This window comes from Amphiprion ocellaris, chromosome 15 (genome assembly GCF_022539595.1).
Source record: "Amphiprion ocellaris isolate individual 3 ecotype Okinawa chromosome 15, ASM2253959v1, whole genome shotgun sequence".
Taxonomy (NCBI): Eukaryota; Metazoa; Chordata; class Actinopteri; family Pomacentridae; genus Amphiprion; species Amphiprion ocellaris.
This window is the reverse complement of record NC_072780.1, coordinates 29,270,890-29,285,276: the sequence shown is the minus strand read 5'-3', so window position 1 is coordinate 29,285,276 and position 14,387 is coordinate 29,270,890. Positions and strand designations below refer to the sequence as shown.

Below are 14,387 nucleotides of genomic sequence, written 5' to 3'. Positions count from 1 at the left end.
ACACTACGGTAGTCTGGGGTCATCCAGACAATTTCGTGTTTTCCATGAAAACTCACACTTTTACTCATGTGCTAACATAACTGCACAAGAGTTTTCTAATCATCAGTTAGCCTTTCAACACCATTAGCTAACACAATGTAGCATTAGAACACAGGAGTGATGGTTGCTGGAAATGTTCCTCTGTACCCCTATGGAGATATTCCATTAAAAATCAGCTCTGATTAATGTAATGTTATCGTCATTGAAAAAAACTACTTTTCTTTCAAAAATAAGGGCATTTCCAAGAGACCCCAAACTTTTGATCAGCATTGTGTATATATTGATATACACGGTATGGAATCCCTGCACTATTCAGTTGATCAAACGGGCAAAGAAACCAAAAAGGAGCACTCTAACGCCCAACCCAACACAAACACACACTCTCCTCTGATTCCTGTACAGCGTGAAACCTCATTATTCTGCTTAATTAGAAGGTGAGCAGCAGACCCGACCTCAGAGCAGCCACTAATGCGCTGAGCAGCCTTCATGCCTTTCTTGGCCTCGCGTTCTCGTTTCTCTCTGCCTTTCCCTTCTTCCGGCCGAACACGCCGGGTTGCACCGCGGGCCAAGGCAGGGAATTAGAGTGATGGAGAGAGTGAAAGCAGAGGTGGAGAGGAGCGTGGAGAGAAGGAATGTGAGCTATGAGATGAATGAATAGGCACGGGGTTCTTTATGGCATTTATGCGCGCTGAGGAGAAAGCCCATCGACAGACACCTTGTCGGACAAAGGGGCAGCACACACTGAGTACATTCGATTAAGGGAGCACATTGGTGTTAAACCACAAAAACGTCCCCTGCTGTGCCCACAATTCATTATTTGCTGTGAGTGTAAAATGGACACTGGCCGACATAAACACACACATGAGACGAGCCATCAGGGAAGCACCGATTTCACACACAGACAAGACATAAGTACTTAAGAAGTGCGCGTGTTTACATGGACAGACATGACAGATATGAACCCGCAAATGGCTGCAAACACACACACCGACACACACACACTTACATATGATTGCCGATTACATACCCAAAGAGAGTGGGACACACAGGGCAGTCAAATATAGCCTGAGTACAGCCAATTTAGCCCTTAATGGTCTTTGGGACCATTAAGGGCAACCATCAAGAGCGCAAGACTAAGATGACTGTCCAACGCGGGATCCATGTGTGTTTATGTGTGGAGGAGGACGGCATTTACCTGCATTCTTTCTTTCCTATATGTGTGTCTAATGGCCTATGAATGTTTCCACGGTAACAATGAGTTTGAGCTGCTTGGATGGACAGACACACGGACAGCAGCAGAAGGGAAGCAGAGTTCAGGCGACCATATTTGGTTGTGGGGAGATTTTTATTTCCAATGTGCACAGCAGGTAGTGTCCACAGTGTGAAATGGCTTCTATCATCTATATGTAACAAAGACAAAAGCTGTGTGTGTGTGTGTGTCTGTGTGTGTTGGGAAGGTAATGCACATTGTATGATGCATTTATGATATGACCATACAGATATATATATATATATATATATATATATATATATATATATATATATATATATATATATATATATATATATATATATATATATATATGTGACAATTTTGCTCCTGTTTACAGACGGTAACTCCACATTTGCTTTTAACCATGATATGATGTGTGATGTGAACTGTCTGCTGGCACATGAAAAGTGTTGTGTTCAATTCCTCGAGTTTGTTTGGAATAAAGGGAACACAATCATCTTTTTTGGACTTCAATAAAGTTGCAGGGGAAAAAAGAGAAACGGAGAATCCAATGGGCACAAACTTGAGAAAATTGGAGAAAGAAGATGACAAAGGACTGATCACACAGATTCTCTGTGAAGTGAAAACTGGGAAACACAGTGAAGAAAACAGTAATGACTGCGCTGTCAATAAGAGAGCAGCTCAGCAAGAGGAAGTTTTTCCTCAGGATGTGTCTCCTAGTTAAGTGATGCATTTTAGGTTTGAAATAAATACACTGAACAAAACCATAAATGACTTCTGACTTAGAGAAAAACTTAAAATTCTAACTTGAGCTGCTCAACTCGTCAAAAATTCTTGATCACTGTGTTCACCAACAACCTAGAGAGACGTGGTTTTAATGGACAATGAACAGATAGTCAACAGTACACAGACTCTCCCTTGACCAGTAAAACAATGCAGATTTATTTAAATAATAATGAAGCCACAGATGGTAAGAGAAAGATGAGAACAGGCTGTTGACAGCTGGATGCTGCAGATCAGTTAGGGTTCTACCAAGGCATCGTAATTTCCTCTCATCCACCATTTGTCATCTAAGAAATGGTTCCAACTAAAAAGTGTCCTCCAACTTCACCAAGCCCATCAGGAAGAGTCGTAGAACTTTCCAGAAGCAGTACTGACAAGTTCATTAACTCTCAAATATGAGTGACTCATTACTGATTTGTGATTTGTGGACTCTCCATCAGCCCATTATCATTTCCAATAAAGTGGATTAGTATTTGTCCATTCTGTTGTAGAAATGAACAAATATTTAACGACCAATGTTAAACAGATTGGTTAGAATTTGATAAAATGTTCCAGCTGCACTCATATATACTCTTCTTGTCAAATATTCTTCCTTTTATCTCAAAAAGTTTATAAAAATAAGAGCAAGCAAACTGATCTAAATGACAAACATCTCCTTAACATAAGTAGCTAAATGTTAATCATTATATTCAGCTATACTTCTAAACCACTAAACTGCATTCCTAATTACGTTTTGAGGGATGGTGGTGTTGGATTATGTTTTGTTGTGTTAAGTTTCTGATCAACATATCTTTTCTATTGATTTATTTCACTGCTTTATTGTCGCTCCTTTTCAGCCAACCAGTCACACATTAGATGAGGTGAGACTCATCCCCGTAATAACCCAGAAAATGGACGAGAAGCTTCAAATTTTAACTCAGGTTTTTACTGAAAAACCCAACCAGACAGTTTTGGTGTCTGAATCTCACCAAACAGCAAGTGCAAACCGAAAGTATACATGTAGTAAAAATGAAACTTCGGTCTAAGAATAATGTTCCCACACGGGACTCGAACCTTGGTCTCCTTATGCCTCCATCCTCCCTCTGTACCTCCTTTTAAACTGGAAGCTTTTGCTGCCACAGTTTCATCTTTCAGGAGGAAAATACATATATTTCAAACAGAATGAAGCTTAGTCGTGTAAGAATATAACCTTTAGGAGAAAGGGTTGCTTATTGCAGCACTGACTGGTATGTTACTGAGAAGTGAACTCAGGAAAAGACAGCAAACATATGAGACACTACACACAAACAGATAATAGTATAAATTGACAACCTGTTGGATGTGATTAAATGTGCACACACTTCAAAATCTGCATGTATTTCGATGCAGCAGATACAAGCTCAGATGGATTTTGCGTGTGTGATTGTGTGTGTGTGTGTGTGTGCAGAGCCCAGGGTGGGGGTGAGGCGGCTTAACGCAATAAAGCATGTTGTATTGACATCTGTGTTGTGTCTATTGATTCCCCATTATGGAGCTAACAAACCCGCCTGGACGCTTTGTCATTCGCAATCACGTTAGCACCGGGACTCACCAACAACGCTGCCCCTTTTAAAATCTGATCCATACTCACACACACGCTCTGAAGCAGGTGTCCTCACACGCACACACACTCTCTGGCATTCCTGCACACTCACGTCACCACACACACGCTCTCAATCCACCCACAAACCACAAATTCGCATGCACACACATCAACAGTCTACACACACAAATGGGGTGGCGGGAGAGTAGTCAATGCTGGCTAATCAATAGTGGTGGAAGGTTAAAACCACTCACACAATGGGCAGCTATGAGCTTCTTGTGGTTTCCAGATAAACCACACATACCAGAAAGATCCATAACTGACCTCAACGTGCAATTATTGAATCGTCTACCTGTCTGCCGCTCGCACAGGGCTGCTGGCATCACGCACACACACACATGTATTTGCACAAATAACACAATTTCTAGCTTGCATTAATTTTAATAAACACAACTATTTGCGCTCACAGTGTCAGAAGCTCCAAATACCTTCTCACACACACACACACACACACACACACACACACACAGAGTCAAATTTGAAAACACACACCTGTGGACCTCCTGCATATGCACAGACACACAAGACAGGATGCTCCCACCTCGAGCCAAATCTCGGTCTTCCTCTCACATGTACTTCCTTGTCCACACAATCACAGACACACACAGAAAGCCAATTAATGGAGGCACGGAGGCCTTTGCTCAGGCTCAGGTTGGTGTGGCCCAAACACCACAACCCCCTCCTGGGCTCCGCGAGGTGAAGATCCTGGGTGTGAGAGGAGGTAGTTATTGAGCAGCATGGAGCACTTTGTGTGTGTGTATATGTGATTGTGTATGCGTTTGTGTGGGCAGGAGGTCTGTGCTTTGAACTCCAAAATAAAACTTTCTCTGCACGGCTGTTAAACAAGACAATAAACTACCGCCACATTGCCTTATTGTTTCTGCATGTACTGATGTACTGTTTTGTCTGCTGCAGTAATTCAAAACCATCACAGGATTCTTCTTTTTTGTTTGTTTCGCTTGTTTTTCTTTGTTGTATTTTTAATTGCATATTTTTTCCAGACAGCTCCTCTTGTTTGATCATTAGGATTTTTCCTCACTTTGTTTTACTACATCTAACTATGTAGAAAAGCAGACGGAGCAGCTGAACAGGCTGGACCGGAGGCTGAAATGAACACTGTGCTGAATAACTACAGCTGGAATAAGGGGCCTCTCAGAGTAGCCAACATAAATAAACCATCCCTCTCAATCCAGACACGTGCCTTCTCTCTGTGAATTTGACAGCTCTCAGTTTTATATGGGCCACAGTGGCCCTGGAGGATTTTACAGCAGTGTACATAAAATAAAAGAGCATTTAGATTTCCTTTGTTGTGGTGCAGAGCAGGGACAGAGTAGCAGCAGCTACAGGTCCCTCTCCGCCCTGCCTGCCCTCTGAAAAACCACAGAAGAAGAGGCTGTCTGGTCAGATCTCCGAGCTGCACAAAACACAACGTTCTGAGTCTGAACGGCAAAGATCTGATGCTGGAAATGAGCCAGTCTCCTGCCTTCAGCGGTGAATCTGAACGTTCAGATTGCAGGGTGTAAAAATGGTTAGCGAGGTCAATGAGGTGTTGTGTTTTTGGTTTCTCTTCTCCTTTGTTTGTCCTCTGCCGGTTTATGACATAAAAACGATGTCAGGGTTTATCCTCGTTCCTGCCCTCAGACCTCTATGCTAAAAACTACACTCCTATAGAGCTTAAAACACCTGAAAACAGGGTGAGTCTGGTAGAAAGCTGACAAAAAGAGTGAGAAATATAATCACAGTCAGACCTTGTTAACAAATCCTATAAATGAAGAGTAAAAATAAAAAATTCAAAAGACATTTCTTACAAACATGTGCCATATTATTCCAGGTCCTCAAAATCAATGCTTTGGAATTGATAGTTATGATTATAATGCACACCACAAATAAAGCAAGCAAAGAAGAAAAACAGGGGTGAAAGCGTTTGAGTTTTACTGCATACTTCACATGTTGAAGGATCCACTCGGTGTAATGTTTGCATTCATACAGCGGCTGGGATCAAGGCGACATTCAGACCTTTTTCTATTTCCATAGGTAGTAATAATACATCCATTAATAGCGGGAGATTCTAAAACAGCCTTTAGACGTTACTCAGAGGACATAAAAGCAGTAAAACTCAGACTAATAGATTTCCTTTTACTGCTAGCAGTTAATAATGCGACCCTGCTCACTGACTTGCTGCCAGGTGACATTCTGGAGCTGAATCCAAAGAAAAATGTATTTACACAATTAGCCAACCTCATCTGCCAAAAATTACACTCCTGTACCACCGATCTGCAATGTGATGGAGAGTGAAAGGGCTTCCAGTCTGCGGGAGCCACAAAGGTCATGTTAGGAGGTTGGAGGAACAATAAGTTAGATCCAGGACACCAGAGTTTGCATCTTATATGGGGCTATTATGCTTGTTAAAATCACAACTTTAAGCACCTCACTTCACCTGAAATCACCACTGCATCCGACTAAACACACCCAGAAGCTGTTTAACCCCAAACTTTGACCTGCAAAGCCATTTTCCCTCCAATCCACGGCACCAAGAACAAAGACAGAAAACCCAGTGGTTAATAAAATGGACTTTCTAACCAACCGGTGCTATTTATTTGGTTTTGCAGCAATGACTGTCTCGTGATTTTTTAATTGTATTGTTTTAGATTCCTTCTGTTTAAGATCCTTTAAAAGTAGATGAAAGTGCCAAGATGGTGCACCAATCCAGTAATAAACAACTTGTGAGTGCTGACGTGTTAGCGTTTGTGTGTCGACAAAGACTATCCATCCCTGTCTTAATTCACCAAACCATTCTAACCATCATTTAAAACAAATAAACAGCTGGATCAGTTTTCTGGATGCAGTAACTCAATATTTCCAGTCATGTTTTCTGTCCATGTTTGGTTAGATTTAGGGGGGAAAATGCACAGTTTAGGGTAAAATCCAACCCTTCAGCAACATGCTTGAAGCTTCTCCTCCATTTTCTAGGTGTCAAGTCCTGCCCCATCTAATATGTGATTGGTTGGCTGAAGGGAACAAATGGCGAAGATACGTTGGTTGGACACATGCACTGTTCAAAAGTTTGGGGTCATTTAGAAATGTCCATATTTTTGAAAGAAAAGCAGTTTTTTTTCAATGATGATAACATTATATTGATCATAAATCCAGTCTAGATATTGTTAATGTGGTAAATGACTTTTCTAGCTGGAAATGACTGATTTTTAATGGAATATCTCCATAGGGGTACAGAGGAACATTTCCAGCAACCATCACTCCTGTGTTCTAATGCTACATTGTGTTAGCTAATGGTGTTGAAAGGCTAATTGATGATTAGAAAGCCCTTGTGCAATTATGCTAGCTCATGAATAAAAGCGTGAAAGCTGTCTGGCTGACCCCAAATTTTGAACGGTAGTGTAGTTTGTGATATGTCACAAACATGATTACAGTTGAGCTGTGCAGGAACGTCAATGTTTGGAGGCACGCTGCACGTTAAAGAATAACTTGAATCTGTGACAAGAAATTGAATCCAGTGTGTTTAAAAAGCGTTGTGATGTGTGTTAGGCCCAGCAGAGCCGAGGCCAGTGGACTCAACAGTGTAGTGTTTAAGAGTGGAGCTGACAAAAAACCCATAAGCCCTCGGTTTAGATCCACAGTAGAGCCACTGTCTGCTAGCGTCTGCTGTTTAGGACTCCATCTCCACTGAACCTCGCTCACCTCATCTTAGACTTTTGACACTCCATCTTTGGTTGCACTAACACACCCAGATATGCGCACACAAACACACACGCTCTTGGAGGCGCAGGCAATCGTACAGATGCACACATGCACACCTTCGGTCAAAAGCGCAGATCAGAGACACACAGAATTGTGGGTAACAGACTTAGCTAAAGTGGCTTATGGGGCCTGGCCGAACCACACCAGGCAAATCCAATTCAACAACCTCCCGGTCCACAGGGAATGAGGCACAGAGAGAAAGAGTTTGCATTTTACTGAAAAAGGCTTTCGTGTAAAGTGAATACTTCAGAGAAATAAGAGAAAAAAAAAACAATGAGAAACAGAGGATTCGGAGTTTCTTTCTCTCCGGAGATTAAGGATAAAAGATGGAGAAAAGAGGAGAAGTAACAGGGGAAAGGAGTGTTGGCCTTTGCTCTCCTGCACAGTTTATGTGTCTCATGTGTATCGGCTGCTTATCACACCAACATGTTTAAATAAAAACGCAGCCGGCTCAGGCACTCTGACCCTTTCATTCTCCTCACATGTGGAAATACACCAGAGAGGCTGGAAAACTGCAAAACTGCTGGCTCACTCGTACTTTCATTCACTTTTGTTTTTTTAACCAATTTACTCCTCTGTTAAATTTACACCTACATAATTTACCCCACAGTCAATCATGCTCAGGTAGTCACTTTAAATGACCGCTTCTGTATTTCACTGTTAATCTGTTTTATTAGTTTTTTCCAACCACTCAACTGTTTATTCTCTCCGTTTCCTTCCCTGCTTTCATCCGCTGGATTCTTTCACATGTTAATCCGCTAACTGATACTTTAACCTTCACATTCATTTGTTATTCATTTATGCACTCGCTCATTCTGTTATTCATTCACTCATTCAATGCTCCCGTGCTCCCAGCTTCCACCTCTTCTCCTCGTTCCCCCATCATGTTTTACTTTAATTTCTTAAAGGACCCACAGAGAAATTGACCCCACCTCCCCACCCCCTCAGAAAAAAGGAAAAAAAGCAGAGGCCGGTGGTTATATGTCGCCTGTCAAAGGCTCCAGAAGCAGCTCTCATTAAAACCTCGACCGTTTTTCTCCTCCTGACACCTACTTAAGGTGATAGCCTGAATTACCCCTGCATGGCTCGGTGAGGATCAGCATACACGTATACCCTCATCTGTCTTTTGAAATTTCCGCCTGGATGGATGGAGGTGGCAGAGATTCACACACTGTCATGTGTACACACACTTCAGCACACCGCACACACTTTTGGTTTTTGTTGAAACAATGCACAACAAAGTTTATAAACTCTCCAAAACACAAAAAAAATCTAATGCTATGACAAAAAAATACCGTCTGCAATCTTTAACTTGACTTTTGCGCACTGTAACATTATGTATAATGCTTAAAGCACATTTAATTTTTCATGCATGAAGCAGATTATATGCAAATATCCTTCAGAAATACAATAGGAACATTGTAGTAGCAGCAAAACATTAAAAAATTACCATTAAATGTCATTAAGACCACATTGCATTTCACAAAACCAATGTTATAGAAATCGTGATGCGTTAAAGCACAGTACAAAGGCGTGATAAGTTCATTTTAGTGAAAAACCACTGATCAACAGATCAATCGAGTCTCCTAAAGAACTCTAAAATATATATTTGTTTTTTTTTTATTACATGCATTTTAATTTGAATCTCAATAAAAATGTCACTTTTTCCCTCCACTGTCGCCAAACTTTCTCCCTCAGCCAACTTGACAGTGAACGCCTGTTTTCCCACAGTGGCCCCAGTCAGGGATCAATACGTTCTGATCAATAGATGACCATGAATATTTCCCCCTCAAACCTGACCGAGAGAAGGCTGACGGAGAGGAGAGGAGCGGAGCGGAGACAGATGGGATGGAGGATGAGATGGATGGATTGTCATGAATGAAAGAGGAAAAGATGAGGAGCGAGTGTGGTGCCTCTGTGAGACTGTGATGGATGCTAATGACCCGACTGTTCATGCATCCAATTTTGGTGCGTTTTGCATTTTTGGATTCATATGCAAGTAAGTGTTCTAGTTGGAGCAATATATGGAGACATTTATTTTTTCTTTATGGAGGGGATGCAGAGGTGAAAATGACAGAAGAATAAAAACAAATACCTTTAGGCTATTTGTATTTTGAATTTTCCTTCACAAGAAACATTCGTTTGTGGAATTTCAGACAGAGTAGAATGTGGCAAATGTGTAATAAAAATCACAGCTAATTCAGGAAACAAGTTGAATTTTATAGGAATAAAAGAATCTAGACATATTGGCAAAATTATTACTTAAAATAATTTATATTTTAAGTCTACATGGGTGCATATGTTGGAATTTTCATAGAGGGAAAAACGCTTGTGAGTTACATGTATTATGAAAAAGACTGAAAAGAAACAATTTAATTTCTGTTATCTTTGAATGCACAAGTTTAGTTAAAAAAAAAAAAAGATTTTTTTTTAACTACATTTCTCGGGTTAGAAATAAAAACAAATGCATCTGTGTGATTCTTTGTGTAGGTGCACAGTGGCAGAGGAGGACCGGTGGAGAGGTGTCTTACCGGGGCTGGACCGCGGAGCCAGCGAGGACTTGAGTCTCCAGGCGCTGAAGTCGGACGCTGTTCTCTGAAAGACGAAGGGGACCGGCAGGGGGACAAACATGGTCCTCTGTCGACCTGGGGGTCGTTGTTTTTTATTTTAGTCTCACTTTCTTCTCCTCTTATCCGTCGTCCTGCCGTCGTTCTTTGGCCTTTCTTCGTCTGCTTTCCAGGTTTGTGGGCAGCCGCGTGGAAGGACGGGATGGTTTGGAGCAATAAACAGAAACGGGAGACGAAGTATTTGGCTTTTTATTTCTTGCGTGAATCGAGCCGCACTGATTCACATCTCTCTACTTTGGGATTTTGTGAAGCTGCGGTGGACAGACGGACATTACGATTCCCTTCACTTCTCGGAGTCCGGAACACACACACGATCACGCCGCGATGTGCGGGGCGCGCAGTGGACACTGTTGAGCTTCTGGAGGATGAATAAAGCTACCAGCGGTTCTCCATTCAGGCTAATACCGGCTGCGGGTGACTGTCAATCCGAGGATATCTATGATCTCTGCGGCCATGTGAACGTAGTTGCAGTCGGTGCTTCTCTCTCCGCCGCTCTGGACGTAACGCAGACACAATTGCACTCAATTTATCGTGTCCAGACGGCTGTGCGTAAAGATCACAGTGGCTCCTCTGGCTCCGTGTGTCCTCTTCGGCCTGGTTCGCTTTGGTTTGGGTTGATAAAAGACGGATCTCTCCTCCTGCACTGTCATTAAAAAAGTCTCAAACAAACACTGTCCACCGGTGAATCTTCGGGAAGGAAAAACGAGGGGAAAACTGTCCGTGTGTAAGACTGGAGTTGTATTTTTTTTGGTTCTCCTAAAGATTTGGTTAGTAGCTGGCTGGTCTGCTGAAGAACGCACAAAGCGACGCAATAATAAAACGCATAATTTGGTAAAAGATAGAATTAATGAAATAATAAAGTAAGGCTACGCAGGCACCCCAGTCTGACTTTCGCTCCTCCCTCTCCTCCCCTCGCTGCTTCTCTCTCTCCCTCTTTCTCTACCGGGGGTCACTAATTAAAGCAAAATCAATAGAAAAATACATGAATGAATCCATATCAGTACCAGTCCTCCGGTTTCCTCAACTGAAGCGCAAAGCGAGAAAGAGAGGAGGGGAAGCGGTTCCCCCTTTTTTCTTTTACGCTGTGGAGTCTATTCTTTGGCTCTGCTCCGCCATCCGCCGGTGTACCGTCTCTCTCTCTCCCGGTCTGCCTCCGTGGGTATCCTACGTGTGTGTGCGCGCCTATCAGTGTCCCTCCAGTTTATTTTGGGAACCCCGGTGGTTTCGGTCCGACACCGCGCAGCCTGAACGCACTCTGGCACGGCGGAGCGCTGTGGCCGGGAGACAGACTGAGATACCCAGCCCCCTTTCTGTCCTTACCCCCTCTTCCCTCCCCTCTTCTCTACCTCGATCCCCCTTCAACCCCAACACACAAATACACACGCACACACATGCATATACACAAACACACAACCCCCCCTCTCGGGCTTCTCTCTCAGCGCATACTTCGCTGTTCCTGGATCTGATTCTGTGGAGCTGAGATTAAAGATTGTTGGACAGAAATGTGTTTACAATCTTTCTTTTAAAAATCCATTTGCTTTCTTCATGTTGATTTACTAACATTTCACCACACACACGCACGCACGCACGCACGCACACACACACACACACACACACCTTCCTTATACACACATTTTTCTTTGACCACTCTAATCCCGTACAAGACGAGCGCAGATTCAGCCAATTGATCTTCTGATTACTTCATTATAATGAAGCCAATAATCACATCATCGCCGGCCTCCGAGAAATCGATCGCCTCTTCACAATGTGCGGACATGAATTCAAAGGGGAGAACCTTTGATGTATATTTCAGCAGGTGGATCTCTCCCCCTCTCTCTCCCTCCCTCTCATATAGATTTACGTGGGTCTGGCCTACGCAAGGTCACCTGCAGCACTCAACTAATGTATTTTTTTCCACAGAGGTGGATAATCAAAGCCTGCAGAGCCACGGCTGTTAAATTAGTAATTATGTCGGGCTCGGGAAGGCTATGCGCTCGTGTGCGTAAAATGTGCGTAAAATGTCAGTTGAGCTGAATCCAAATCACGTGCTTTTCCTATGAAGCGGCCTTGTTTTAGTTGCAGTTTTGTTGTGTGCCTATGTTGGAGGTGCCTCCCGGTCAGCACCTCTTCCTCCTCATGTCTTCCAGCGGCCGGCTGTCAGACGCACCGCGCTCCGCATTTACACTCCAGATTATCGCCAACATGGATTTTTTAAATAGAAAAATCTATACGCTAAATATCGCAGTCAATAAAAGAAAATCGACCAAACCACACACACCTCTCTCTCTGTGTATACACTCCGAGGTGAGACTGCAGCTGTTAATAAGTTATCGATCAATTATGGCTCTCATATTTAGAGAGGCCTCGGGCTTTTTGCCAAGACTGCTGCTGCTGCTGTTGCTGCTGTGGCCTCTAAGACCACAACTAGTAGCCCATACTGCAGCCACTTTCCTGAAATAATTTTGTATTATTACTCCATCAGCTGCTACTAATGCTGCTTTACTAACACTGATGCTACTCCTGAGGTTGTGGCTCCTACTTTAACCTCTCTGGTAGTCCTGCAACCACTTGTGTATTTGTACAGGTCATGCTGATGTTCCTAATCTCAAGCAAGTGTCCTTTGATTCAGAGCATTTCCGTTGCAGCTTTTTGATGTAATCTATGCATAGACACACGTCACATTACAAAGGAGGGCCCCCAGTAAAAAAAAAAAAAAAAAAAAAGGAAGAAGCCCACTCCCCATTGACAGATGACATCCGCGTGCCCATCGAGTGAGAGAGGCAGCAGAAAGAAAGGCAGCAGGAGGAGGAGGAGGAGGGAGAGGAGCAGCCATATAAAGAAGCGACCGGTTGTCCCTCAAGAGCCCCCCTCTCCAGATGAGGGCGAGCGCAGAGGAGCCCCGATCCAAACTCCTTCCAGACAAAAGCAATTATTTCTTGTAGAATATAGTGTGTTTTGTGCGTCCATCGCAGGAGGGGAGGGAGGTGTGTGTGTGCGGATTTGAAGGAGAGGTGAAGAATATGGCGCACGGCGGGCCTCATCAATAGCAATATGTTCTTTTTCCCTTCTGTAATATCTATCCTTTTATAACTACTCTGCAACCTGCTGTGGTGATTGCTTTGTCTGACATCGCAGGCTTATGGGCCATAGTGGACTTCTGATCAGTTACACACATACGAAAACACACACTCACAAAGAGACAGCAGTATAAAAGGAGCCTAAAATAGATTCTCCCTGTTACCTTTCAAAGCAAAAACCTGTTGTTTCTAGATCCACATCTGACAGGGAAGCGGTGTGCTTGTGCAGAACAGGGCTGTAAGATACTGGAAGAAAAAATTACATTGTGATATTTGGTTTGTCTGTGATATAAACATTGAAATATGACAATTTGGAAAGGATCAATCATTCCATAAAGATGGGGGTGATTTTGTTGAGGAGTGCAACAAAAATATGTTTTTAAAAAGCTGTTTAGAACCTTTTTCATATGGTGTAACACAGACAAGGGCATCTGAACTCTGTGTTTTGGCTTTGGGTGGCATCCAGACTTTTCACTCTTAATACATGGTTTTGCGGTCAGACATCTGCAAAACCCTGCTCACAGAAAATCTTTAGCTCAACACCATCCTTTGTGTATCAGAATTTTTTTTCAAGCAAGTTTCTTTTTGCAACCAAATCTTCCTTTTCAGCGTTTCTCTCGTGTTCCTTGTCCATTTATCCGTACACATTTGGAGTCTGCAGGTCAACAAAATCAGTGTCTTGTTAGTAAAATTTAAAAAATAGAAACTAGTGTGTCCAGAAACCCTTCAATCTAGTAAATTTTGTTCAGTTAGACCGATTTCTCTAGTAGATTAGTCAGGGAACATGACAAAAATGCAAGTTTTCAAAATGCACTTCTTGTAGTGTCCATACTAAAATGATTTACTGTGCAGTACGACTACAGAACACTATTACAAATAATTGATATTTCTGATAATATGAGCAAAAAATACAGTACAGATTCTAATGTCATATTAGTATTTTAGTGTTTTCCAAAAATGCTGCATCAGTTGTGCCAAAATAAACAAAGAAATGTTAAAAAAAAAAAAAAAAAAAAAAAAATCTGTGTAAGCGAATGCGTCCGCCGCACTACATGGAGTCTATTGGAGGAACAGATCTTGTTGCTCTTTATCTGTCTGCTCTCTCTCTGTGTGTGTGTGTGTGTGTGTGTGTGTGTGTGTGTGTGTGTGTGTGTGTGTGTGTGTGTGTGTGTGTGTGTGAGAGAGAGAGAGTTCATTGTTAAATGGCAGTGTCATGTTGACAAACGAGTTGGTTGAATTAAATTCTCCCT

The 14,387-nt window shown here is 42.4% G+C and overlaps 1 protein-coding gene across 2 annotated transcripts in view; it reads right to left on the bottom strand.

Annotated features, from left to right (window-relative positions):
* Positions 1-11,346, bottom strand: part of LOC111563194 (POU domain, class 2, transcription factor 2) — an 85,821-nt gene extending 74,475 nt beyond the window's left edge. The window contains exon 1 of one of the 2 annotated variants that reach the window (XM_035944391.2): positions 9,965-11,346. In XM_035944391.2, coding sequence (XP_035800284.2) covers positions 9,965-10,064 — 100 coding nt within the window. In that variant the 5' untranslated portion in view covers positions 10,065-11,346. The remainder of the gene's footprint in view (positions 1-9,964) is intronic. The other variant, XM_023262149.3, reaches the window with a different exon arrangement.
* Between the last annotated feature and the right edge of the window lie 3,041 nt (positions 11,347-14,387).